The 26,505-nt window shown below is 42.9% G+C and overlaps 1 protein-coding gene across 2 annotated transcripts in view; it reads right to left on the reverse strand.

Annotated features, from left to right (window-relative positions):
• Positions 1 to 4,116: 4,116 nt before the first annotated feature.
• The window catches only part of LOC140486141 (lysosome membrane protein 2-like), a 61,703-nt gene continuing 39,314 nt past the window's right edge, over positions 4,117 to 26,505 (reverse strand). Inside the window, exons 8-13 of one of the 2 annotated variants that reach the window (XM_072584816.1) lie at positions 20,961 to 21,079; positions 16,970 to 17,043; positions 11,606 to 11,657; positions 4,608 to 4,769; positions 4,438 to 4,517; positions 4,117 to 4,349 (exon numbers count right to left, since the gene is read on the reverse strand). In XM_072584816.1, coding sequence (XP_072440917.1) covers positions 4,473 to 4,517; positions 4,608 to 4,769; positions 11,606 to 11,657; positions 16,970 to 17,043; positions 20,961 to 21,079 — 452 coding nt within the window. In that variant the 3' untranslated portion in view covers positions 4,117 to 4,349; positions 4,438 to 4,472. The remainder of the gene's footprint in view (positions 4,350 to 4,437; positions 4,518 to 4,607; positions 4,770 to 11,605; positions 11,658 to 16,969; positions 17,044 to 20,960; positions 21,080 to 26,505) is intronic. The other variant, XM_072584814.1, reaches the window with a different exon arrangement.

The following is a 26,505-nucleotide window of genomic DNA, read 5'->3' on the forward strand; positions in this document are numbered from 1 at the left end:
TTCCAGGGTTGACTTAACTACAGCATCAGATATTGGAGCATAGACACTCATGACTGTTGGCTGCTGGTTCTTGCAGTTGTTGACAAAGAATGATGAGGTGCTCATCGATGCCACCAAGGAGTTCTGAGACTCAGCCAATGAACTTGTTCTTGATGGTGAATCCAGTTCTTTTTGTCCTGCATTGATTCTTGGGTTTTCCTCATCAGAAGAAGATGTAATCACCACCTTCTTCTTGCAGCACCCCTTCACCTGCTGTTTGAGGCTTCTTCAGGGGAGCGATATCAATGCTAAAGTGCGTGTGTTCATAGCCAGGGAAAGCTAATCTTTATTCTGGGCAACATTTTTGCTCGTTGCCCATGAGGGTCCATGCATTCCAGGTTCAGAGATAGAGTTTGACTTTGGTTTTCAGACTACAGCAGATGAGCCCACTAAATGCGATTTTCCTGACAAGTTGGTGACTGAACAGATTATTTTTAGGCCACCTTTTCTAGCCCCTTCCCCGTGACAAGGGATCAGAATGGGTCCTGAGAGAGCTGCTGAATCATGAAGAAAGCTGCCGAAATGCTCTCATATTCCTATTCCAAGAGGGAAACAACTGAGTCAAACTCTATCGTGGACCCTGACTGACCAAGCAAGATTCTGGACTGACATCAAAGGCTGCCCTGACTTACTGCACCAGGAATTCTTGAATGAAAGCTGTCTCCCTTGGATCTGCCTGAGGCCTGCTGACATCAAGACAAGCTCAGCATAAGTGAGGACTGTGGATGCTGGAGATTAGAGTCGGGAGTGTGTTGCTGGAAAAGCACAGCAGGTCAGGCAGTGTCCGAGGAGCAGGAAAATCAACGTTTCGGGCAAAAGCCCTTCATCAGGAATGAGGCTGGGAGTCTCGGGTTGGAGAGATAAATGGGAAGGGGGGTGGGACTGGGGGGAAGGTAGCTCGAGAGTGCAATAGGTGGATGGAGGTGGAGGTAATGGTGATAGGTCAGAGGGGAGGGTGGAGCAGATAGGTGGGAAGGAAGATGGACAGGTGGGACAGGTCATGAGGATAGCGCTGAGTTGGAAGGTTGGAACTGGGGGATAAGGTCGGGGGAGGGGATATGAGGAAACTGGTGAAATCAACATTGATGCCCTGGGGTTGAAGGGTCCCACGGTGGAAGATGAGGCGTTCTTCCTCCAGGGGTCGGGTAGTTAGGGAGTGGTGATGGAGGAGGCCTGGGACCTGCATGTGCTTGACAGAATGGGAGGGGGAGTTGAAGTGTTTGACTATGGGGCAGTGGGGTTGGTTGGTGCAGGTGTCCCAGAGATATTCTTTGAATCACTCTGTGACAAGGCATCCTGTCACCCCAATGTAGAGGAGACTGCATTGGGAGCACTAGATACAGTAAATGACATGTGTGGAAGTGCAGGTGAAACTTTGATGGATGCGGAAGGCTCCTTTGAGGCCTTGGATGGAGGTGAGGGGGGGAGGTGTGGGTGCAGGCTTTGCAATTCCTGCAGTGGCAGGGGAAGGTGCTGAGAGGAGAGGGCGGGTTGGTAGGGGGTGTGGATCTGGTGAGGGGGTCACGGATGAAATGGTCTTTACAGAAAGCAGATAGGGGTGCGAAGGTAAATATATCTCTGGTGGTGGGGTCTGTTTGTCGGTAGCGGAAATGGTGGAAGATGATGTGATGTATACAGAGGTTGGTGGGATGAAAGTTGAGGACCGGGGTGGGGAAGGTGGTGGTGCTCTGTCCTTGTTGTGTTTGGAGGGGTAAGGTTCGAGGGCGACAAGCTTTCAGGCTTTGTGTCTGCACTAAATGACACAGCAAGACAGCAGTATTGTGAACCTGGTATGTTTGGGCTGAGGGGCAAAAGTCAAGAAGGCAGTGCAAGACAGGGATGCTGTGACTATCCAGATAGTCTCGGAGTGAGCGAGCACTGTGAAAGTGAGCAAACAGCCTAAAAATGCTGCCTGGTGCAGTCCCATGAGCTGAGTATATGTCCCTGAGTGCTCAGTGTCAACGCTGCAGCATTACAACGAGAGTTACTGATGCAGCACTGAAGTGCAGAAGTTTCCTGTAACTGGATTGGAGATGTACAATGAGGGTTTGTAGAGGCTGGTACATGTTGGATGCCAATGTTTATGGACATGGGATATGCATAAAAGGTGCCTATGCAGCCTGCCCTGAGAAGTCAGTGTCCAACATGGTGATTATCCACAGCCAATGGCAAGCTGAATCCACCAGGTACTTGCTCTGGTTTTGTTGTCAGGCTTTTCTAACATTGAGCTTGCTTGGTGAGTTTGGTAAGTTGGGAGTCTGAATATTTAACGAGGTGAGGCTTTTCATGAGGTACTATATGGAAGAATGTTTGAGAAGGGGTTAAAGCACATGGAATTTGGGGAAACGTGGCAAGATGGATCAGAAACTGGCTTAGTAATAGGACACAAAGGTAGTGTAGAAGGCCGTTTGAGTAACTGGAGGCCAGTGTCCAGCAGTGCATCACCAGAATTAGCACGGCAACCCTTACTGTTTGTTATATACATAAATGACATGGATGAAAATGTGGGGAGAAAGTTAAGCAAGTTTGCAGATGACACTAAGATTGGTAGTGTGGTTAATAGTGAAGATGATGTTTGTAGGTTACAGGAAGCTATCAATGGGTTGGTCAGATGGGCTGAGCAGTGGCAGGTGGTATTTAACCCTGGTAACTGTGAGGTGATACATTTTGGAAGAGAAACAAGATGAGGGAGTATCTAATGAATAACAGGACATAGAATATAGAACAGTACAGGCCCTTCAGCCTTCGAGTTGCGCCAACCTTTTATCCTACTCTAAGGTCAAATTAACGTACATACCCTTCATTTTACTATTATCGTAGTGGAGGATACTAGGTAGCCTAGAGGAACAGTGGGATCTTGGGATAATTATTCACAGATCCCTGAAGGAAGCAGAGCACATGAACAGGATAGTTAAGAAGGCTGTGGGACACTTGCTTTCATCAGTGTTGGAATAGAGTATAAGAGCAAGGAGGTAAATGTGGGAGTTGTACAGAACATCAGTTAGGCAGTAGGTGGAGTGCTGTGTGAATTCTTGTCACCTTACTACAAGATGGATGTGAATAGCACTAGAGGCAGTACAGAGGAGATTCACCAGGATGTTGCCTGGGATGGAACAATTGAGCTAGATAAGCATGGATGGTTTTATTTAAAAAGAGTAGAGAAGGGAACATGATTGAGGTGTATAAGATTATGAGGGGTATGACAGGGTGAGTATGAAGCAGTTGTTCCCCTTGGTTAAAGGGGTCAATCACAATGGGGCATAGCTTTAGGATCAGGGCAGGAAATTCAGACTGAATTTGCGAAAAACCTTTTTCAGTCAGGGGGTGGTGGGAATCTGAATGGAACTGCCAGGTAAGGTAGTTTAGGCTGAAAACCTTACAACCTTTAAAAATAAATTTGGATGAACACTTGAAATATCATAACATTCAAGGATATAGGACAAGTGCAGGAAATGGGATTAGTGTGCCTTTCGTGGGAGTTATTGTCGATGCAGACTTGATGAGCCAAAGGGCCTCTTCTGTGCAGTATGACTCTATGATTGTGAGTTGCGACATTAACAAGTAATAATGAGCATCAGTTGCCATCATGCTGCTGCCCAATGAAAATCTCACTATGCTGCTTCTAAGAAGCATAAAAGATGGAGTGATATGATCATGATGTTGAGATGGGCCTTGCTGGACTTGTTGCCTGATCCTGCCACACATCTGTCATAGCCCACATCATTCAGAAACCCGCACCATTCTGCTCACAGTCTGAGAATAAGGGGTCTCCCATTTAAGATTATAATGAGGGTGAATTCTATCTCTCAAAGGGATGTGAGTCTATGGGAGGAGTGGTGGAGGTAAGGTCATTGGATCTTTTTAATACAGATGTAGAGAGATTCTTGACCAACGAGAGAGTCAAGGACTATGAGTGGGTAAGTGGGAATGTGGGTTTGGCGTTACAATCGGATCAGCCATGATCTTACTGAATAGCCAAATTACCACCTCCTGTTCTTAATTCAGTGTTAGTGTGCCTGTTTGTGACTTATCCCAACATGTCCTCGGTTGGTACCAATATAGCGATGTCTGAAAAACTTGAAGGGCCATAGTTCCAATTTATTGGTGAGTGAGTACTGTCATTGTACACTTGGTCAATCAAAGACTCCACTTTTATTTGTTACATTGTAAAATACTCCATAAGTCAGAAACATCACTAAATTCCTGAACATATTATCTGGTTGATTGCAGCAGAATGTGTGTCTGGGCTCTCTTCCGTCACTTCAATGTACTTCCACATCCGGAAGTTTTAACATTACTGGTGTAAAATCCTAAAATATCAACAAAGGTACAAATTAGGCCTTCAGTCTTTGAATGCAGTAAAAATGTTAAATTTTCAATATTTAAAATTTTATTGACCTTCAAATAATCACTTAGAATGTAATTTTGAAATCTCAAGTCAAGTGCGCTTTGCTTTTAACAGCCAACCTGTCAATAAACTGATGCAGTGAATTAGTTTCAGCAAAGTTTAATTAATAATGAAGCTCCTTCAATGATATGGGACATAATTAACTTTAGCAATAAATTACCTTATTGTCTTTATGTCTCCATGCAGCAAAGGCTAGGCTAAGAGCAGCCAGGCAAAGTAAGATTCCAATGGACAAGAATATATAAGGAATGTAAGTCACCACACGTATTTTATAAAGTGCTGATTTCAGTTTCACTGCTGATTTGTCATCGATTAAAGCTTGCTGTTGGACAAATGGGAGAGAAAGCAGAACCACAAGATTACTAAGGCACTTTTATACATTATCCTCATACCAAATGTTACATCTTAAATTACATAAAGATGGATAAATTCCCAGGACCTGATCAGGTTATCCCAGAACTTTGTGGGAAGCTATAGAAGTGATTGCTGAGATCTTTGCGAAGATATTTGTATCACCAATAGCCAGGAATGAGGTGCTGGAAGATGGGAGGGTGACTTATGCCACTATGAAGAAAAGTGGTAAGGAAAAGCCAGGGAACAATAGACCGGTGAGCCTGACGTCAGTGGTGGGTAAATTATTGGAGCAAATTGTGAAGGACAGAATTTACATGAATTTGGAAAGGCGTGGACTGATTAGAGATAGTCAACATGGCTTTGTGTGTGGAAAAAACAACTCTCACAAACTTTATTGAGGTTTTTTTTGAAGTGACAAGATTGAGGAAAGCAGAATGGTAGGTGTTGTCTATATGGACTTTGGCAAGGTGTTTGACAAGGTTCGGTATGGTAGACTGGTTAGCAAAGTTAGATCACATGGAATCCAGGGGAGATAGCCAGTTGGATACAAAATTACTTTGAATGTTAGAGACAGAGGATGATGGTGGTGGTGTTGTTTTTGGACTAGAGGCTTGTATGCTGCAAGAATTGGTACTGGGTCCATAGCTTTTCATCATTTATATGATTTTAATGTGAATATAGGAGAAATTGTCAGTTTTTTTGCAGATTACGCCAAAATTGGTGGGGTAGTGGACAGTGAAGAAGGTTACTGCAGAGTTCACAGGACCTTGATCAGATAGGCCAATGAGCCGAGGAGTGGCAGATGGAGTTTCATATAGATAAGTGCAAGGTGCTGCGTTTTGGTAAGGCAAACCAGGGCAGGGGTTATACAATTACTGGTAGGGCTCTGGGGAGTGCTGCCGAAAAAAGAAACCTTGGAGTGCATGTGCAGGGATCCTTGGAAGTGGAGTCACAGGTAGACAGGGCAGTGAAAAAGGCGTTTGGCATGTTGCGTTCATTGGTCAGTGCATTAAGTATAGGAGTTAGGAGGTCATGCTGCGGCTGTACAGGATATTGGTGAGGCAACTTTTAGGATACTGCGTTCAGTTCTGGTCTCCTGGCTATAGGAAAGATGTTGTGAAAGATGAAAGGGTTCAGAAAAGATTTACAAGGATGTTGCCAGGGTTGCAGGATTTGAGCTATAGGGAGAGGCTGAACAGGCTCGGGCTGTTTTCCCTGGAGCGTCGGAGGCTGAGGGGTAACCTCATAGACGTTTATAAAATCATGAGGGACATGGATAGGGTGAATAGCCAAGGTCTTTTTCCCAGAGTAGGGGAGTTCGAAACTAGAAAGCACAGGTTTAAAGTGAAAAGGGAAAAGATTGAAAAAAGGAGGCGAGGGGCAGTTTTTTTCTCCATGCAGAGGGTGGTGCATGTACAGAATGTGCTGCCAGAGAAAGCCATAGAGCTATTGAAATGTACAACCAGAAACTTTCAGTCCAACTTGTTCATACCAACAAGATATCATAAATTAATTTAGTCCCATTTGCCAGCATTTGACACATATCCTTCTAACCCTTCCTGTTTCATATACGCATCCAGATGCCTTTTAAAGTTGTATCTGTATCAGATCCCATCACTTCCTCTGGCAGCTCATTCCACTCACGGACCACCCTCTGCATAAAACGACTGCCCCTTAGGTCCCTTTTCTAGCTTTTCCCTCTCACCTGAAACCTATGCCCTCTAGTAGTGGACTTCCGTACACTGGGAAAAAGACCTTGATATTTTGCCTATCTATGCCCCTCATGATTTTACAAACCTCTATAAGGTCACCTTACAGCTTTCAATGATCCAGGGAAAACAGCTCCAGACTATTCAGCTTCTCCCTCTAAGTCAAAATCTGCAACTCTGGCAACATGCTTGTAAATCTTTTCTGAACGCTTTCAGGTTTCACAATATCTTTCCTACAGCAGGGAGACCAGATTTGAACACTGGTTAGGCCACTTTTGGAATACAATGTCCTTTACATGAACTGAAAAATGTGTTGCTGGAAAAGCGCAGCAGGTCAGGTGGCATCCAAGGAGCAGGAGAATTGACGTTTCGGGCACAAGCCCGAGCCCTTCTTCAGGAATGAGGAAGGTGTGCCAAGCCCCCCCTCCTTCTTCCCGACCTCGCCGCTCCCACCCCCTCTCCTGCCTACCACCCTCACCCTAACCTCCTTCCACCTATCGCATTCCCAACGCCCCTCCCCCAAGTCCCTCCTCCCTACCTTTTATCTTAGCCTGCTTGGCACACCTTCCTCATTCCTGAAGAAGGGCTTATGCCCGAAACGTCGATTCTCCTGCTCCTTGGATGCTGCGCTTTTCCAGTAACACATTTTTCAGCTCTGATCTGCAGTCCTCACCTTCTCCTAATATCCTATACATCCACAACATGACCTCCCAACTCCCAACTCAATGCACTGATCAATACAGGCGAGTATACCAAATGCTGCCTGCACTACCCTGCCTGCTTGTGACTGTTTTCAAGGAACTATGAAGCTGCATCCTCAGGCCTCTTTGTTTGGCAAAACTCTCCTGGAGCTGAAAATGTGTTGCTGGAAAAGCGCAGCAGGTCACGTAGCATCCAAGGAGCAGGAGAATCGATGTTTCGGGCATGAGCCCTTCTTCAGGACTTCTTTCAGGCTCATGCCCAAAACGTCGATTCTCCTGCTCCTTGGATGCTGCCTGACCTGCTGCACTTTTCCAGCAACACATTTTCAGCTCTGATCTCCAGCATCTGCAGTCCTCACTTTCTCCTAAAACTCTCCTGGACCTTACCACTAATTGTTTTAGACTTGCCCTACCCAAAATGCAGCACCTCACACTTATCTAAAAGTGGTGCAAGGTGGACACAATTGGAACCTTTAAAAGTGATGTGGACTAAGTTAAAAATCACACAACACCAGGTTATAGTCCAACTTGTTTATTTGAAGCACGCTGCTCCTTCATCAGGTGGTTGTGGAGTAGGATCATACAACACAGAATTTATAGCTAAAGATCTCAGTGTCATGCAACTGAAACAATATTTTGAACAAACCTAGGTTGCTGTTAAGTCTTTCATCTTTTAGAATGGGTAGCAGGTTTTGGTTCATTAATATGTAAATCCCAGAACTTCTTGCAAGTCACAATCTCAAGATAGAACATAGAACATAGAACAATACAGCACAGAACAGGCCCTTTGGCCCACGATGTTGTGCCGAACATTTGTCCTAGCTTAAGCACCTATCCATGTACCTATCCAATTGCCGCTTAAAGGTCGCCAATGATTCTGACTCTGCCACTCCCACAGGCAGTGCATTCCATGCCCCCACCACTCTCTGGGTAAAGAACCTACCCCTGACATTCCCCCTATACCTTCCACCCTTCACCTTAAATTTATGTCCCCTTGTAACACTCGTACCTGGGGAAAACGTCTCTGACTGTCTATCTATTCCCCTGATCATCTTATAAACCTCTATCAAGTCACCCCTCGTCCTTCGCCGTTCCAATGAGAAAAGGCCTAGCACTCTCAACCTATCCTCGTACGACCTATTCTCCATTCCAGGCAACATCCTGGTAAATCTCCTCTGCACCCTCTCCAAAGCTTCCACATCTGTCCTAAAGTGAGGCGACCAGAACTGCACACAGTACTCCAAATGTGGCCTTACCAAGGTCCTGTACAGCTGCAACATCACCTCATGACTCTTGAATTCAATCCCTCTGCTAATGAACGCTAATACACCATAGGCCTTTTTACAAGCTCTATCCACCTGATTGGCAACTTTCAAAGATCTATGAACATAGACCCCAAGATCCCTCTGCTCCTCCACCTTACTAAGAACCCTACCATTAACCCTGTATTCCGCATTCTTATTTGTCCAAAATGGACAACCTCACACTTGACAGGGTTGAACTCCATCTGCCACTCCTCAGCCCAGCTCTGCATCATATCTAAGTCCCTTTGCAGCCGACAACAGCCCTCCTCAATATCCACAACTCCACCAATCTTCATATCATCTGCAAATTTACTGACCCACCCTTCGACTCCCTCTTCCAAGTCATTAATAAAAATTATAAACAGCAGAGGACCCAGAACTGATCCCTGCGGAACTCCACTTGTAACTGGGCTCCAGGCTGAATATTTACCATAACTTAAGGTTTTATAAAAAAAGGTGGCACCTCAGCTCAGCCAATGCATTAAAAGGTGTGAGGTTAGAGTCTGTCTGTATCCCAATCTTGAGCCAGGTAGGTTCTATTTCCAAAGTAAGAATTTATAAATTCTTGCATTAACTGCCTGCAGACTGTGTCTTTTCGAACAAAATAGAATGTATCTACAAATACAATTCTGCAAATGCAAAATCACTCCATAGACATTTAAAAGGCATGTGGATGGGTACATGAATAGGAAGTGTTTGGAGGTATCTGGGTCAAACGCTGGCAAGTGGGACTACATCAGTTTAGGTTATCTGGTTGGCACAGATGAGTTGGACAGAAGGGTCTGTTTCAGTGCTGTATAACTCTATGACTCTAAATGCCAGCCTCATCTTGCCTTAATCCCAGTTTACACTTGGAACTCTCCATCAGTGCCTCACTGGATCTAAAGCTTTGACCCTGCTTTTATGCATAAAGAATGCAATCCATTATGATCTCTCCAATGAAAGTCATCATTACGTAAATCCATTCATTTAATCAGACTCTTAGCATAAACATGATGTGAGCCATTTCAGGCTGTGATGAAGAAAACCAAGCTTGTGAGCAAAGGAGGTTTTGTTGTCGTATATTGTTTTACAGTTGCTCCTGTGAAGAACCCTGAGACATATCACTGTCCTCAATCTGCCATATTAAATGTAAGTTGCTGTTTCTGTTGTCAAACTCTAAACCCTGGAGATCAGCTTTTCACAAATATTTTGTGGTGTGAGCCCATTTTAATGCCTCAGACTTTCCAAATGACATTCTGATCTCTTAAAAAAAAAAGATTGGCTTCACGGAACTGAAACCAAACACACATGCCTCTACTTTAGAGATCCAAATTCCTAAACACAAATTATATGTGATGCACTTGTACCACAGAGTCACAGGAAAGATTGGTCAGGTCGGGGTTCTTCATTAGAAAAGACTCGGAGGCCTTTAATATTGCAAAGTCTTTGAACAGAGGAGTTATGCAGAGGTTGACTCTTAAGTGCCCTCTGACATGGCTGGCAAGTACTCAGTTCAAGGATGATTAGGGACACACAAAAAATATTGACCTAGCCAGTGACACCCACATCCCATGAAAGAATAAAGGAAAAATTAAATACTCATGATAATTTATTTTCACCAATTCAACTAAAGTCATTCTGATATCATTAGAAAATAAACATCATTTATACAGCCTTCATATCTACAGGCCTCCCCTAAGTAATTGCTTTTGAACCACAGTCAGTATGTTCATTAACAAATGCTGCATCCAATTTGTAAGCAGCAAGCACAGTAAGTTCCAGACTCAAAAATGGTGCATTGTATGTTCTTATATTTAAATTGTTTTGGTCAAGTAAATATTGACCAGGGCAAACACAGAAGAGTATCATATGTTGAACAGTTAGAGACAAAAACACTACAGACGTTGGAATCCAAAGTAGACAAGGAGGAGGCTGGAAGACCACAGTAAGCCAGACAGTATCAGGTGGTGGAGAAGGTAGTGTTTTGGTGTAACCCTTCTTCAGGAATGGAGGTGGGGGTAGGGGAACTCCGATAAAGTGCTTACTGCTTACAAATTGGATGCTGCATTTGTCCTGGTTAATGCTGTGAAATACTACCACATTAGCCAGTGGAATTGAAATTCAATTTATAAGAAATGTGAAAATGAAAGCTAATCTTGGGAATGGAGACCAATGACAACTATCATCAATTGGTCATTAACGCTGTCCTTAACAGGTCTGGCCTATATGTGACTGTAGAACCACAGCACTGGACTAGAAAGTGGCCCAGCAAGAGACTCAGTTCAAGGGTGATAAGGGAGCAGCAGCAAATACTGGTCCCTTCTCAGCACGGTCATATCCAGTTGTGAATGGTGGTGAACAGTTAAACAATGAACAGGAGTTGGCGGCTCCACATACGTCAAGATGGTGGCGAATAGGACACTTCAGCAGGAGTTCATCCACTCTGCCTGTTTATTTTTGTCATTTTCTTCTGTTTTGTGTTTTTTTCTCTTCTTTCTTCAGGCAGTCTCCCAGCCCAGTGTGGTCAGCACCACGTGGCAGTCTTGCGGCCTGCCAGTCCTTTGATGGCTCGTGGTGACTTCTGGCCTTGTGAGCCTCAAGATGAAGCTAAAGTGAAGCCCAGCGTGTCTGGAGGCCGGGTTGGAAGGACTATTGTTCTGAACTTTCTATTTATCTATTTTCTCATTTATTCCTACAATCTGTAATGCTGGAAGCTTTATTTATTTTTTTTCTATTTTTTACCCTAAGAACATGTACTGAAGAATCTGTACTTAGGTACCTTGTACCTAAGATGACGCCATAAGTAGTGACTTTCTACCGTACTCATTTGATACATCAGGAACAGTGTAATGTTGCTGCACTGTTTCACACTGATCTTGTCTTTGGTTTACACAGAGTACACTTTCTCCCACTTCAGTGGCTGGTCCTCATACTTACCCCTTCTACCAGCAAAGCCCATGTCATCCTCAGTTTCAACTTTCTCTCTCTCTCTGTTCATTTAGACACATCATTCTTGCCCAGCACCCCCATCAAAATCCTACCCCAACTCAAACTTTGTGCCCAGATGCCTCATTAACATCAGACCTAAAATCAAAACATGCAACTTACCTCATTTAAAAAGAGGACTGGTAAAATCATTGTCCGCACTTGACTAGTTTGGCTGCAAATAAATGAATTGAAAACATGTTGTGAAATATTTGTGAATATTTAACTAATGTAGAATTTTAAATCAACTACACAGTTTTTAGATGATTCCAATGGCATCAAAATTGGGAGAGGTGTTTAATACAACACCTAGCTAGATGACAACAAGCTAGATAGACACAAATTGAAGAATGGACATATAATTTAAAAATCCATTTCAGTGTAAGGTTCAAATACTGTAAGAAAAGTAGACACACATTCAGGTAAACCAGGCAGAGGTCCTGACCTTAGAAAAAGCAATATGAGTGAGACAAACAGCAGTGCATAACCAGAATAGGACATTCCTGAGATTTGAAAAAAAGCATTGGCTCAGGAAACCACACAGATTCTTAAGCATGGGACTGTAAAGGAAGCATGAAAAATGGAAGGGAAAGTGCACGATCTATAAAAGTGTACCAGTGCAGTGGCACCATAATGATCCACAGCCATAAAACAGTGCCCTGTACACATTACAGGGCCCTTTCTCTGCTGAATAATTGACCATTTTGGCAGGATGTGCTAAAGTAAAACCTCTACTTTCAAAGAAAATGTCATCCCACATTTGGCTACTTAATGATGTTCGCAAATCTCTATCAGAAGAGGAACATTATTTCCTTGGTGAGATCAAAGACCCCATTCATGCCTTCTGGCCCACATTCCGAAATGTAAAACCATTTGGCCCATCAAGACTGCTCTGCTATTTGATGAATACAGGAATTGGGATGTCATGTTGCAGCTGCACAGGACATTGATTAGGCCACTTTTGGAATATTGCATTCAATTCTAGTCTCCCCACTACAGGAAAGATGTTGCTAAACTTGTAAAGATTCAGAAAAAATTGACAAGGATGTTCCCAGGGTTGGAGGGTTTGAGCTATAGGGAGAACCTGAATAGGCCGGGACTATTTTCCCTGGAGTGTCGGAGGCTGAGGGGTTGATGTTCTAGAAGTTAATAAAATCATGAATGTCATAGTTAAGGTGAAAAGCCAAGGTCTTTTTCCCAGGATGGGGGAGTCCAAAACTAGAGGGCATAGGTTTAGGGTGAGGGGGGAATGATTTAAAAGGGACCTAATGGGCAACTTTTCCAAGTAGAGGGTGGTGCTTTTATGGAATGAGCTGCAAGAGCAGGTGGTGAAGACTGGTACAATTATAACATCTAAAAGGCATCTGAATGGGTATATGAATAGGAAGGGTTTAGAGGGGGATGCGCCAAGTGCTGGCAAATCGGACTAGATTAATTTAGGAAATCTGATTGGCATGGACAACTGAACTGAAGGCTCTGTTTGTGTGCTTTACAAACCTATTACACTTCGATCATGGCTGATCAGATACAAATACAGAGAAAGCTGAAGAAGCATCTATGGAAATAGGAACAGAGTTAATCTTGCAAGTCTGGTATGATTCTTCTTTAAATAAAATGCTCCTCAATTCCACTTTCCCATCATTCCCTTACTGCTTAAAAATCTGTCCATCTCAGCTTTGAATATATATATGTCAACGGATATATGACTAACTTTAAACTAGATACTGGAGCACGTGTATTTGTTCTATCAGATGACGAACCACAATTACATCTACAATGCCTTCAGCAATGAAAATCCAGGTACATAGTCCAGGAGGAAGTAAAACTGAAGAGACATTTACAGACAGCACTTGAGTACAAGGTAAAGCAGATATTGGAGACAATGGTCTTAGACATTCTAGTCTGCACTGAATCTGTTGAAGAATATGGGCTGAGGGTTCAAGAGGCTTTAAACTGTTTACTAAAATGAAAAAAGTGTGAATTCTTGAAAAACATCTATTCATTACCCAGGGCAAACTTTTAATAATACATGCATTAATGGTGGATCCACAAAAAACAACACCATTAGTGAATTTCTAATCCCTGTTTTATCTTAAGTTTTCAACATTTCCTTGGTATGGTTAATCAGCTAGAGAAATTTCTGCCTGGTCCAGTGCCTTCAGACAGCGAATTAAAGCAAGCTCAAGCACAGTGTTGGAATTCATATCAGGAGCAAGCTTATGACTAGGAACAAGGAGATATTCTGCTTTCACTGGACACCTTACCTTATTGTGACCCTTCACTACTGACTATAATTGCAGCTGATGCCTCATCTACATAGCTGTGGCAATACTGTTTCAAGAACAACTGGATAGGTGTCATAGGCCAGTTTGCAATGCATCTTGAGCATGTCTGACACTGACAAGAGGTACATGGTGAAGGAGAAAGAGACTCTCACTGTTACATGGATTTATGAGAAATTCTTGGATTACATCATCAGTTTAAATGCAGCACGATGGCTCAGTGGTTAGCGCTGCTGCCACACAGTGCCAGGGACCCGGGTTTGCACAATCTCCCACTGTCTGAGTGGATTTCCTCCCACAATCCAAAGATGTGCAGGTCAGGTGAATTGGCAGTGCTAAATTGCCCAACGTGTTAGATACGTTAGTCAGGGATAAATATAGGGTAGGGGAATGGGTCTGTGTGCATTACTTTTAGGAGGGTTGGTGTGGATTTGTTGAACCAAAGGGCCTGCTCCCATACTGTTGGGAATCGAACCTAAAAGGTTATCATATAGACATATCAGAAGCTGCTCAGCTCTTTATCTGATTTGGCCCTAATAATTCAAAGCAGCAGTCAATGAATGGTAGGATGCTAGAAATCTCTGAGGAATAGAGATCTCTGGGTGTTTGTGATTATTCACAAATCTCTGAAGGTGACAGGACAGGTTTTACCTAGGTTAATAGGGTAGTTAAGGCATACCTTGTGCTTGCGTTTATCATTCGCGGCATAGATTATAAGAGCAGGAAGGTTATGTTGAAGTTGTACAGAACCTTGGTTGGGCTGTAGCTGGAGTATTGTATGCAGTTCTGGTCACCTCACTCTAGGAAGAATGTGATTGCACTAGAGGGGCTGCAGAGGAAATTCACCAGGATGTTGCCTGGGATGGAGCATTCCATCAAGGGAGACTGGATAAGATCGAGCTGTTTTCTTTGGAGCACAGAAGTTTCAGGGGAAACCTGACACAGATGGATAAGATCATGAGGGACATGAGCAAGGTAGATAGGAAGAAGCTGTTTTCCTTACCGAGAGAGTCAATAACGACGGGGCAAAACTTTAAGGTGAAAGGCAGGCGCTTTTAGAGGGAATTTGAGGGAAGGCTTTTTCACCGAGAGGTTGGTGGGTCTGGAATGCTAGGTAAAAACAATGCTAGATAAAAGCCATTCCTGATGAAGGGCTTTTGCCTGAAAAGTCGATTTTACTGCTCATCGGCTGCTGCCTGAACTGCTGTGCTCTTCTAGCACCACTAATCCAGGATCTGGAATGCACTGTCTGAGACTGTCATGTAGGGCAGGAAACTACATAATCTTTCAAACATACTTGCATGAGCACTTGAAATGTCACAATAATCAAGGCTGTGCGCCTAGTGTGGGAAAGTGGGACCAGTGTAGATTCAGAGTCGTTTTTTTGTCAGTGTAGACTCAATGAGCAAAACGGTGTATTTTGTACTGTATAAACTGAATAAACAATATATATTCATTCCACACCCCTCCCATTTATCTCTCCACCCGAGGCTCCCAGCCTCATTCCTGAACATAGAACATAGAAAGGTACAGCACAGAACAGGCCCTTTGGCCCATGATATTGTGCCAAGGGTTAATCTTAATGTAAAACAAAATAACTTAACCTACTCACCCCTCAACTCACTGCTCTCCATGTGCATGTCCAGCAGTCACTTAAATGTCCCTAATGACTCTGCTTCCACTATTTTTACCTGAAACATCGATTCTCCTGCTCCATGGATGCTGCCTGACCTGCTGTGCTTTTCCAGCACCACTCTAATCTTGACTCTATTCACCAGCATCTGTAGCACCCACTACTGCCTAATACATATTCATTATCTATCTGTTGGCTGTACCATTAGTGATTTACTAGAGGTTCATTTTCGGCATCGTCTTGTTCTTTGTCGCATTTACTTTGTTAATCCCCATCTGCACTTTGAAACAACAGAAACATTGAACTCAGGAGGACAACAATATGTGAAAAATGGCAAGAAAAGCAAAGAGCAGATATTCATTCAAAAAGGACCAACATCTTTGTCAAAAAGTCAATCTTCAAAAGCCAAGGCTGTAGGATTCTAACTGCAGTCTGTCAGAAGCTTGATACCATCCAGAATAAAGCAACCCACATGATTGGCACTACCTTTGACATTCATTTCCTGCACAGTAGGAGCAGTGCATACAATCTACAAGACAAACTGCAGAAATTCACCCAAGGCTCCTCAGATAACACCTCCATGACCACTTCAGTTAGGAGTTGTCAAAAAGTGTGACGCTGAAAAAGCACAACAAGTCAGGCAGCATCCGAGGAGCAGGAGGGTCAACATTTTGGGCAAAAGCCCTTCATCCGTTCCTGATGAAGAGTTTCTGCTCGACACATCGATTCTCCTGCTCCTCAGATGCTGCCTGACCCGCTGTGCTTTTCCAGCGCCACACTTTTCGATTCTGATCTCCAGCATCTGCAGTCCACACTTTCTCCAGTTAGAAGGAGTAGGGCAACAGGTATGTTGGGAACACCACCCCTTGTAAGGACCCCTCCAAGCCACTCACCATCCTGACTGGGAATTATGTGACTGTTCCTTCAGTGTCACGGGGTCAAAATCCTGGAACTCCTTCCTGAATGATATTGGGGGTCCACCTGCAGTACGTGGATTGCAGCAGTTCAAGAAGGCTGCTCACCACCACCTTCTCAAGGGCAACTAGGGATGGGCAATAAATGGTGACACACTTCGTGAATGAATAAAAATCACATTAACAGGCAAAATTATGAGGTGCCCTGCTCCAACAGAACCTGCACCATTGTACCTCAGTGGTTTCTTCACTGTGTTAAACGTTTGGGGAGAGTGTGCTAAGTATATCTTGAGGTTTTATTGAATCTAGTTAAAAATCAAACACCACCAGGCTGTAGTCCAACAGGTTTAATTGGAAGCACTAGCTTTTGGAGCGTTGTCAACCACCTGATGAAGGAGAAGTGCTCAAAAAGCTAGTGCTTCCAAATAAACCTATTGGACTATAACCTGGCGTTGTGTGATTTGTAACTTTGTACACCCCAGTCCGACACTGGAGTCTCCAAATCACTATTGAATATAAGCTCTTTTAGTTCAGTCCCTAAAATCAAGGAGATATTCAATGAATGTGGATATTCTCAGCAATTCTCTCAGTTTATTTGGGGAAACAGTTACATTCATCCTTAGATAATCAATCGGAGTGTGTAAAAGGAGTCACTTACACAACGCCCTTCACCGACTCGACATGAATATTGATCTGCATTCTCTTGGCTGCTCTGACAGGGATACCAGTCATCTGGAAGGAATGGGAGAACACAATTACCTCAGCTAGATGGATTTCTACATCAATTCTCTGTGCTTCAAGGTTTTGTGGTCACCTTGCCACAGGAAACCCAAGATAGGCATCTGCAAGAGTCATTGAATTATCCTTGTTAATGTAATATTCTCAATGTCAAACAGCAACCTAAAATGGCCACAATTATGGCAACAACATGTAAAGCTTTCAGAGGTGATGCACGCATTGTACATGAGGTGATCTCTTGTGGAAAATCAACACCAAAGGTCACCATTGGATGATACTTGGTTTAAGGTATGAGATATTGTGTTATGGGATATTGTATTATAGGCTATCTTTATTAACTCACTCACCAGCTTGCTATATTCATTAATACCAGGTTCCCATTCATTCATTCATAACCCTTTTCTAATTTATTATTTACTGTAACACGGTTTCATTCATAAAACCGCAGTTCTGTAGTATCCAAATTTAAGAACAACCCTTTCAAACCCATTACTGCATTTCCACACCTTATCAGCCCTTGCTGCTCAGCACACAGAATAATACCATCCCCATCAGGTCTTCACAAAACATTATAATATTAATCAGACTTTACCAACCATTTCCTGGACCTGAATAGATTAAGTACTTGTTAAATATCTTTTAACTGGGCCATTATCCCTTTAAGTGTTTCATTGAAATTGCATAAATGAATGAAACTCATACCAGCAAACAGTAAATAAATCTCATAACCCAGCTGCAGTAATCAAGAGTCAAGAGTAGGTTTATTTGTCATTTCTCACATATACAACTGATACAGTAAAAACGAGACAGCGTTCCTCCGGGACCAAGGTATTACATGGATAGCACAAACAGCATGATCATATGCAGGGTGGCATAAAGTGCATAAGAAGTGCAAAACACACAAGACAGCAGGGTAAATCCTGACATGTCAAGACCATAGGCACAGTGGTGTACAAATTACAGAGTAATAAAAGAATGATAATTAATAAAACATTGTTCAAGCAGCAATTCGAAGTCATGCAAAGAGTTTAGATGGAATAGAATCTGATCATACTGTGTTAAGAAGCCTGATGGCTAAGGGGAAGAAACTGTTGAACAGTCTGGCCGTGAGAGATTGAATGCTCTGGTATCTTCTTCCAGAAGGAAGTGAGGACTGCAGATGCTGGAGATCAGAGCTGAAAATGTGTTGCTGGAAAAGCGCAGCAGGTCAGGCAGCATCCAAGGAGCAGGAGAATCGACGTTTTGGGCATGAGCCTTCCTGAAGAAGGGCTCATGCCCGAAACATCGATTCTCCTGCTCCTTGGATGCTGCCTGACCTGCTGTGCTTTTCCAGCAACACATTTTCAGCTATCTTCTTCCAGATGGCAGGATAGAGAAGAGTTTGAGCGAGGGGTGTGTGGGGTCTTCCACAATGCTCTTAGCCTTCCAGATGCAGCATGTGGTGTAAATGTCTATAATGGAGGGAGAGAGGCCCCGATGATCCTCTCAGCTGTCCGCACAATCCGTTATGGGGTCTTACAATCAGAGGCACAGCAATTCCCGAACCAGGCAGTGATGCTCAGGGTACTCTCAATGAACCCTCTGAAGAATGTGGTGAGGATGGGGGTGGTGGGGGGGGGGGGTGGGGAGGTGGGGGGGGAGGAGGTGGGCTTTCCTCAGCCTGAGTAGAAAGTAGAGATGCTTGTTTGGCTTTTTTGGCTATGGAGCTGGTGTTGAAGGTCCAGGTGTGATTTTCCATCGGGGTACGCCAAGAAATTTGGTGCTCTTCATGATCTCCACAGGTGGGGCGGGGGGGGGGGGGGGAGTCGTTGATGTCCAGCAGAGAGTGGACACTCTATGCCCTCCTAAAGTCAAGAACCTTCTCTTTCATTTTGTCCACGTTCAGAGTTAGGTTGTTGGCTCTGCACCAGTCCGTTAGCCTCTGCACCTCCTCACCTGTATGCTGACTCATCGTTCCTGTTAATGAGACCCACTGCAGTCGTGTCATCAGCGATCTTAAAAATATCCTTTCTTTAAGTCTAGTTACAATTTTTAATGTATTTAGAGCATATAGGCCTATATTGTTGCTAATATTTACTAACATAAAGGGCAAAAGGACTAACACTTCTTCATTATGCAAGCAGACCGCACAGACACCCCAACAGAAGTAGCAGCCAGCACTTAACACATGTTTTAATCCATCTCCTGTCTCCCAGGACAGAGGCTCTTCAAACCTTTGTGTACTATAGATAAAAAATGCAACATCAAGGTAATAATGCACTTTTAATATATGTAAGAGCTGTGTATAAAGGGGCTCCTGTAAGAATTGTATTTCAGGACTGTATTGCTGCCTTGAACTCGTGAAGTGATTGCTGAATAAAAGCAGCTATTTCCACCCCTCCCTGATTTCGGTCGTTATTCGAACATGATCCCACACAGGGCACAGGATGATAAAATGTAGTTGTTGAACTATGTTAGTCCCTGTCTGAAGATCATACATTTGATCTTTATTTGCATGCAATACAACAACTTGTACTGATGTAGAGCCTTTATGAGGTAAAGTGTCACAAGATAATTTGTTGTGTTATCAAACCAAATGTGACACCAAACTGCTCCTCAGGAGGCAATAGGGCAGCGAACAGTCAAAGAGATTTAAAGGTTGCCCACAAAGGATGGAAGTGAGGTATAGAGGTGGAGGGATTTCAGGAGGTAATTTCAAGCTTAGGGCTCAGGAAAGTTTTGTCGGTGGGTGAGGGTGGGACAGGGGATTACACTCAGGGATGTTCACAAAGCCAGAGGCAGAGAGCCCCTGATGTCTTAGAGGCTGGTGAGGCAGGAGATTACAGATATAAAAGGAGAGGCGAGGCCATGGAGGGACTTGAAAACAAGGAAGAGAATTTTAAAACTGAAGCCTTGATTCACCAAGACCCAATGTGGGTAAGATAGCACAGCAGGTGATGGGGAATGGGGCATGATGCAATTAGGACATACATACGCACATACACAGAAGTACACATATACACACACATGCAGAAGTGCATATATACACATATCCACATCCATACATACATGAGCTTGTATATACACATACATACAGACATGAGCATGCATGTACCTACGGACAAGTGTACATGAGTATGTATATACATACCATATCTAAGTATGCTACATAGGCATGCTTGCATAAACTCATACATGAGCATGTATACACATACAGGTGCATGAACATGCACATGTATACACAAACATGAACATATTTACACACACACATACAATGGTCATTCACCTACTATGGATATACACATGAACATGCATACACATAGATGTGCGTGCTTTTGCACACATATGCACACAGTAACATACATACATATATGAACACACACACATACACTAGCACAAAAAGACACATATGTACATTAGCACATATAAACAAACATACACAAGTTTTAAATCAGTTCCCATATCTAGAATATAAAACTATTCTTGGTAATGGTACCCATAACAACTGTCAATGTGAAAAACCATCTGGTTCACAAATGTCCTATTGAGAAGGACATCTGTTGTCCTTATCTGGTATGGCTGACATATTACAGCATTACACAATTGTTGCAGTGCTATTCAGCCCATCGTTTCTGCACTGACTGTATTGTAAATTAGTGTCATTCTCCTGCCTTTTCATCAGAACCCTGTTTCTATTTAAGTTATCACCCAATGCCCTCTCGAATGCCCCAGGTGAATGTGCCAATGAGCCACAACAATAACTGCTCTCTCGAATGGTCTGGGCATGCCACTCAGTTCATGGGCAATTAGGGATGGACAATAAATGTGGTCTTGCCAGCAACATCTAAGTCCCATCACAGAATAAATAAAATATCACATTTTTAAAAAAGGCTTGGGGATGACATGTATAGCACAAAGTTATGTTCGCTTACCGGTTCAATATCGAGGAATGTTTGATGAGCTTCTGTATTAGGTTCCATTCCGCCAATGTCACTCACTAGTCGCTGATCTCCATTGTAAAAATGAGGTGACGATATGAAAATAGGGGCCCCTGGGATATCAGAGCAAAAGAAGTGAAGTTACATTTCAAAGGGAAATCAATCTGTTCTACTCCTTGTCAATGCTAGACGCATGAAGCAGGGACTGAGAATAGGCTCTGCATCTGAGGACAATGTCATGGATTGTGACAGTGTTCCCTTGCACACCAGTTGGTGATGTAACAGTAGTGTAAATCTAATATTGACACCAGACCACTAGGAAATTACTGTGTATTGTGTTACTCCCAGGTGAGTAGAGGGAAACTGGCCCTCTCTGTTCACCTCTTAGTCTGGTCACAATAAAACAAAAAGTGCAGGGGAATCTCAGCAGGTCTGGCAGCATCTGTGGAGAGAGTAACAGAGTTAATATTTTGAGTCCAGTATGTCTCTTCTCCAGAAGGCGGCTCACTGAGCTTTTCCAGCAATTTCTGTTTTTGTTTCAGATTTATAGCATCCAGTGTTCTTTGTTGTATTGCAGCATATTTTTTGCATTTAAGCATAAAGTATTGCAGCATATTTTTTTCCACCCATCTCTGTGTGTACCCATCTCTGTTAAAAATGGAGTTTACTTTTGCTGTAAGAAATAAGAAGCCTATCAATGAGATATTCCAAGTTAAAGAAAGAGGAAATATATTAACTGTCGAAATCTAGGAAAATAATTTAACAAAAATATGAAGTCATCAACCTTAGTGCAGTCAGAGCACACAATCAGATATATCCATACAGAAACACACACACACTTACATGCAGAGACACAGATGCAAGTGCACACACACACGTAGACACAGAGAATCACACACAAGCATTCACAGACACACACATACTCACTCTCACACAGGCATACATACTTGCACACAGAATCGCAATAATCATTCACAAAACCTTGTACACAGAGACACAGACATACACACACATAACAACATGTTGCATATGGACTACAGTGTTTCAATAAAGCAGCTTACCACCATCTTCTCTAGGGCAACAATGCAGTAAGTACTGGCCCAGCCAGTGACACCTACATTGCATGAGGGAATGAAAAAAAACACACATATACCCATTCTCACAAGCTCACACCCTGACACATTCACACTAATACATATGATCACACAGGCACACAGACAAACTAATTTACACACACAGATACAGACACACACACAGACACACAACAGACACAGACACCCACCCACCTGGACTAATACACATTCACTCACACATCCACACACACATTGCTACACTCACAGTAATACACAACATCCACGCGCACTAATACAAAATTAAAATGGAATAGTGCTGTCTACAAAGAGACATAACCATGTTTGTTTGGTTTGGTCCTTTGGTTGTCTTTAAGGCTAAAGTTTTTACCCTGAGGCTGATGCTGATTAACTGTCCTATTGGATACAATCAGTCATAGCAAATTTTGCAGTTACTGAAAATGTTCAATTCCTTAATTAATGTTCTCTCTAGCTGTCTCGTTAGGAGCCAGGGATCAATTTCTTCAGAGAGAGAAAATAGAGACAGCAGCCTCTCTTCCATAATCTGCCCAAAGACACTCAGCACCTTCACTGAAATACTGGGTCCAGTGTGCATTCCAAGAGATCTACAGCACAGAATATCATTCAGCCCATTATGCCTGACAACATTAATTCCATTTCCAGCTTTTGGCCTATTGCGCTGGAGGCTACAACAATGCATCTGAATATCTAAATATTGCTTTAATCTTACAAGAGTTTTTGACTCCAACATCCTTTCAGGCAGTGAAATCCAGGCACTGTTAGTGAAAACAGTTTCTCCTCAACTCTTCTTTTTAGCTTTTTTAGTTTGTTGGCCCTCCTGAAGTGCATTACATCACACTTTTCGGCATTGAATTCCATTTGCCAGTGCTTTGCCCACCAGACCAGATCTTTCAAAGCCTCCTGAAGTTTAGAGCTATTCTCTTCATTACGTGTCACTCTACCAATTTTTGTGTCATCTGCAAACTTCTTTGTCATACCCCCTTCCTTAAAGTCCAGATCATTAATGCACACCACAATAGCAAGGGCTCCAGCACCAAGCCCTGAGGAACCCCACTGGAAACAGATTTTCAGTCACAGAAACATCCATCTACAATTGCCCTTAACTTCCTGCCTCTCAGCCAGTTTTCTGTCCAGCATGCTCCTTTACCTTGGATCTCATGGGCGCTTACTTGACCATTCTGCCATGGGACCTTCTCAGAAGCCTTGCTAAAGTCCATGCAGACAATATTTATTGTAATACACTAATGGACACTTTTGCGTACCATTTCAAAAAAACCAAACTTGTAAAAAATGATCAACTCCTATCTTAGAATTCGTACAGTGTGAAAGCAGGCCATTCAGCCCAAGCCCAGACCAACCCTCTGAAGAGCACCCCATCCAGACCCACCCAATCCCTGTAACCCATGGCTAACCCACCTAACCTGCACATCCCTGGATACCAAGGGCAACTTAAGATGGCGAATCCACCTAACCTGTACATAGAGTCAGAGAGATGTACAGCATGGAAGCAGATCTTGCAGTCCAACTTGTCCATGCCGACCAGATATTCTGAACTATACCCCTCTAAACCGCCCCCCCCATTCATAGAACCATCCAGATCCCTTTTAAATGTTAAGAATCACACAACACTAGGTTATAGTCCAAAAGGTTTATTTGGAATCACTAGCTTTCAAAGCTCTGCCTCTTCATCAGGTGGATATGGATCAGCATTTAAAATGTTGCAATTGTACCAGGTTCCATCACTTCCTCTGGTAGCTCAGTCCATACACACACCATCCTCTGCCCCTTTGGACTGTGGCACCCAGAAGAAACCCACACAGATATGGGGAGAATGTGCAAACTCCACACAAGACAGTTGCCTGGCACTGTGAGGCAGCACTGCTAACCACTGAGCCACCATGCTACTGTTAAGAAATTCATGCTGGCTAATTTGTTTCTGTCCAAATGCAGACATATCCAGTCTCTTCAAAATACTTTCTAACAACTTCCTCAACACTGGAGGTTAGATTGACTGACCTTCAATTTTCTGCTCTGTCCCTTCCTCCCTTTTTATATAATGGGACAACATTAGCAGTCCCCAAATCTTCCAGCAACTCACCCATCCTCCAAGCTGGTCTGTCTGTGACAGCCATTGATTTTATTGTCACGTGTAATCAAGTACAAATGTACAGAAGTACAGTGAAAAGTGCATAAATGTTGCCACACAAGGCGCCATTTTAGGTACAAATACCTCGGTATAGCATCTTAAGAACACAGTAACAAGCAAGAACAAAGTTAAAAGTTAAACATTTGCATATGTTAATATCACAAGACTGGATGATGGGATGTTTCTCTTTTCAGATACCTCCTTGGGGGTAATTGGCTTGTCTCCACCTTGGAAGGGGGCCTTGCAATTGTGAGCAATTGTTTCATTTCAATTTAAAACTATTCCAGTCGGTTGAATACTTTCACAGTATCCTTCTTTTAATATTCCATCCACCACTCCCCAGCTATTTTTGTTAATTCATGAGAGATGTATTTGCATCAATTTTGACCTGATTATTTCTGATACTTATTAATTTTTAAAATGCAAGTTACAGTACAACAAAGCCTTCAAGATGTGAATGTGCATCATGAATAAATATATTACTATTGTGATTATTATTGTATCAACACCACCTAACCAAAGTAAACTCTCCCAACCAATAAACAGACAAAAAACAGCTGCTAACTAGTAACCAGCTGACAGGACAGCCCCAAACAGTAAACAAGCAAAAGATTCACTAACCCAGTAACCATCGAAAATACAAGTTACTAATTAGTAATTAAGCAAAACAATCACAAACTTGTAACCCAAAAAACACAAGTCACCAACTATTAACCACTAAATAAAAACAACCATAAGTAATCAATAAAAACACAACAGTGCCAAACAGTAAACAGACAAAAGTCATTGACTAGTAACCAACTGAAATATAATAGTCACTTTTTGTTCCATATTTTAATGGTATTTTATTACAAGGGATAACGCTTGAGGCACCATTTGCTGTTTTGATTCCTGTTTAGTCGAGTTTTCCTTTTTCAGATTTTATCATGAGGGAAATCCAGAGAACGAAAACTGTTGGAAAATGCCTTGTGACCTCAACAAGCAGTGTTGGACTTTGTCACAGATTAGTTCAAGGATTCCAGAGGAACAGTGTGAGATTATACTACAAACTCTCAAAATATATTGATCAGACTCCGGGCTCAATGTGATGTGCCAACAATGTTGGCGCACGGTTGATGATACACCACACGAGATACGATAACAGCTGGGCCGTTGACCACGCTTGAGGTTTGCACTGCTGACTGATAGATTAATGCGATTTATAGAACTGATCAGGATGACTTTGAAAATTGTCTCGATTCTGTGAAGTGTCACATGCAAATTGACAACATTATCAAACTTGTTTCCAACCTGGATTTAGTGTGAAACAAATCGACTAAATAATAAACAAGACTGAGAAGTAATAAGCATCAGGAAAGATTAAACAGCCTTAAATTCTGTTCTCTTTACTTGAGAAGAGGTTACTGAATAACAGGCCTTAAAATTGTGAAGCAGTCCAAGAGAATGCCAATGGAACAAATGTTTCCACTGGTGTGGGTGACCTGGCCTAGGGGCCGTATTTATTGCATATCCCACGCTGCCTTTGAGAAGGTGGTGGTGAGCTGCCTTTTTGAACCTTTAGGTCCTTGTGTTATAGATCAGAGTGGTGCTGGAAAAGCACAGCAGGTCAGGCAGCATCCGAGGAGCAGGAAAATCGGCGTTTTGGGCAAAAGCCCTTCATCAGGAATAGAGGCGGGCTCTCCACCTGAAACGTTGATTTTCCTGGTCCTGGGATGCTGCCTGACCTGCTGTGCTTTTCCAGCACCACTCAGATCTAAACTCTGGTTTCCAGCATCTGCAGTCCTCACTTTTGCCTCCTTGTGTTATAGGTTGACCCACAATGCCCTAGGGAAGGAGTTCCAGGATTTTGGCCCAGCGACACTGAAGGAATGGTGAGAGATTTCCAAGTCAGAATGGTGAGTGGCTTGGAGGGAAACTTACAGGGGATGGTGTTCCCATGTATCTGTTGCCCTTGTCCTTCTAGATGGAAGTGGTCGTGAGCTTGGAAGGTAATGACGGAGGATCTTTGGTGAATTCCTGCAACGCATCCTATAGACAGAACTGCTGCTACTGAGTGCCAGAGGTGGAAGGAGTGGATGTTGAATGGGGATGGAGGTAAATGTTGAAGGGGTTGGGGGTAATTGTGAAAGGGATGGTTGAGGATAATTATTGAAGAGAGGAATTGTTGAGGGTGAAAGGGTACGAGTTTGTAAATGTTGAAGCCGGTGGATTGAAGGGGATTTCAGGGATGAATGTTGAAAGGAGTGTATGGGGGTAAATGCTGAAGGGAGATGGAGATGAA

Source organism: Chiloscyllium punctatum, chromosome 15 (genome assembly GCF_047496795.1).
Source record: "Chiloscyllium punctatum isolate Juve2018m chromosome 15, sChiPun1.3, whole genome shotgun sequence".
Lineage (NCBI taxonomy): Eukaryota > Metazoa > Chordata > Chondrichthyes > Orectolobiformes > Hemiscylliidae > Chiloscyllium > Chiloscyllium punctatum.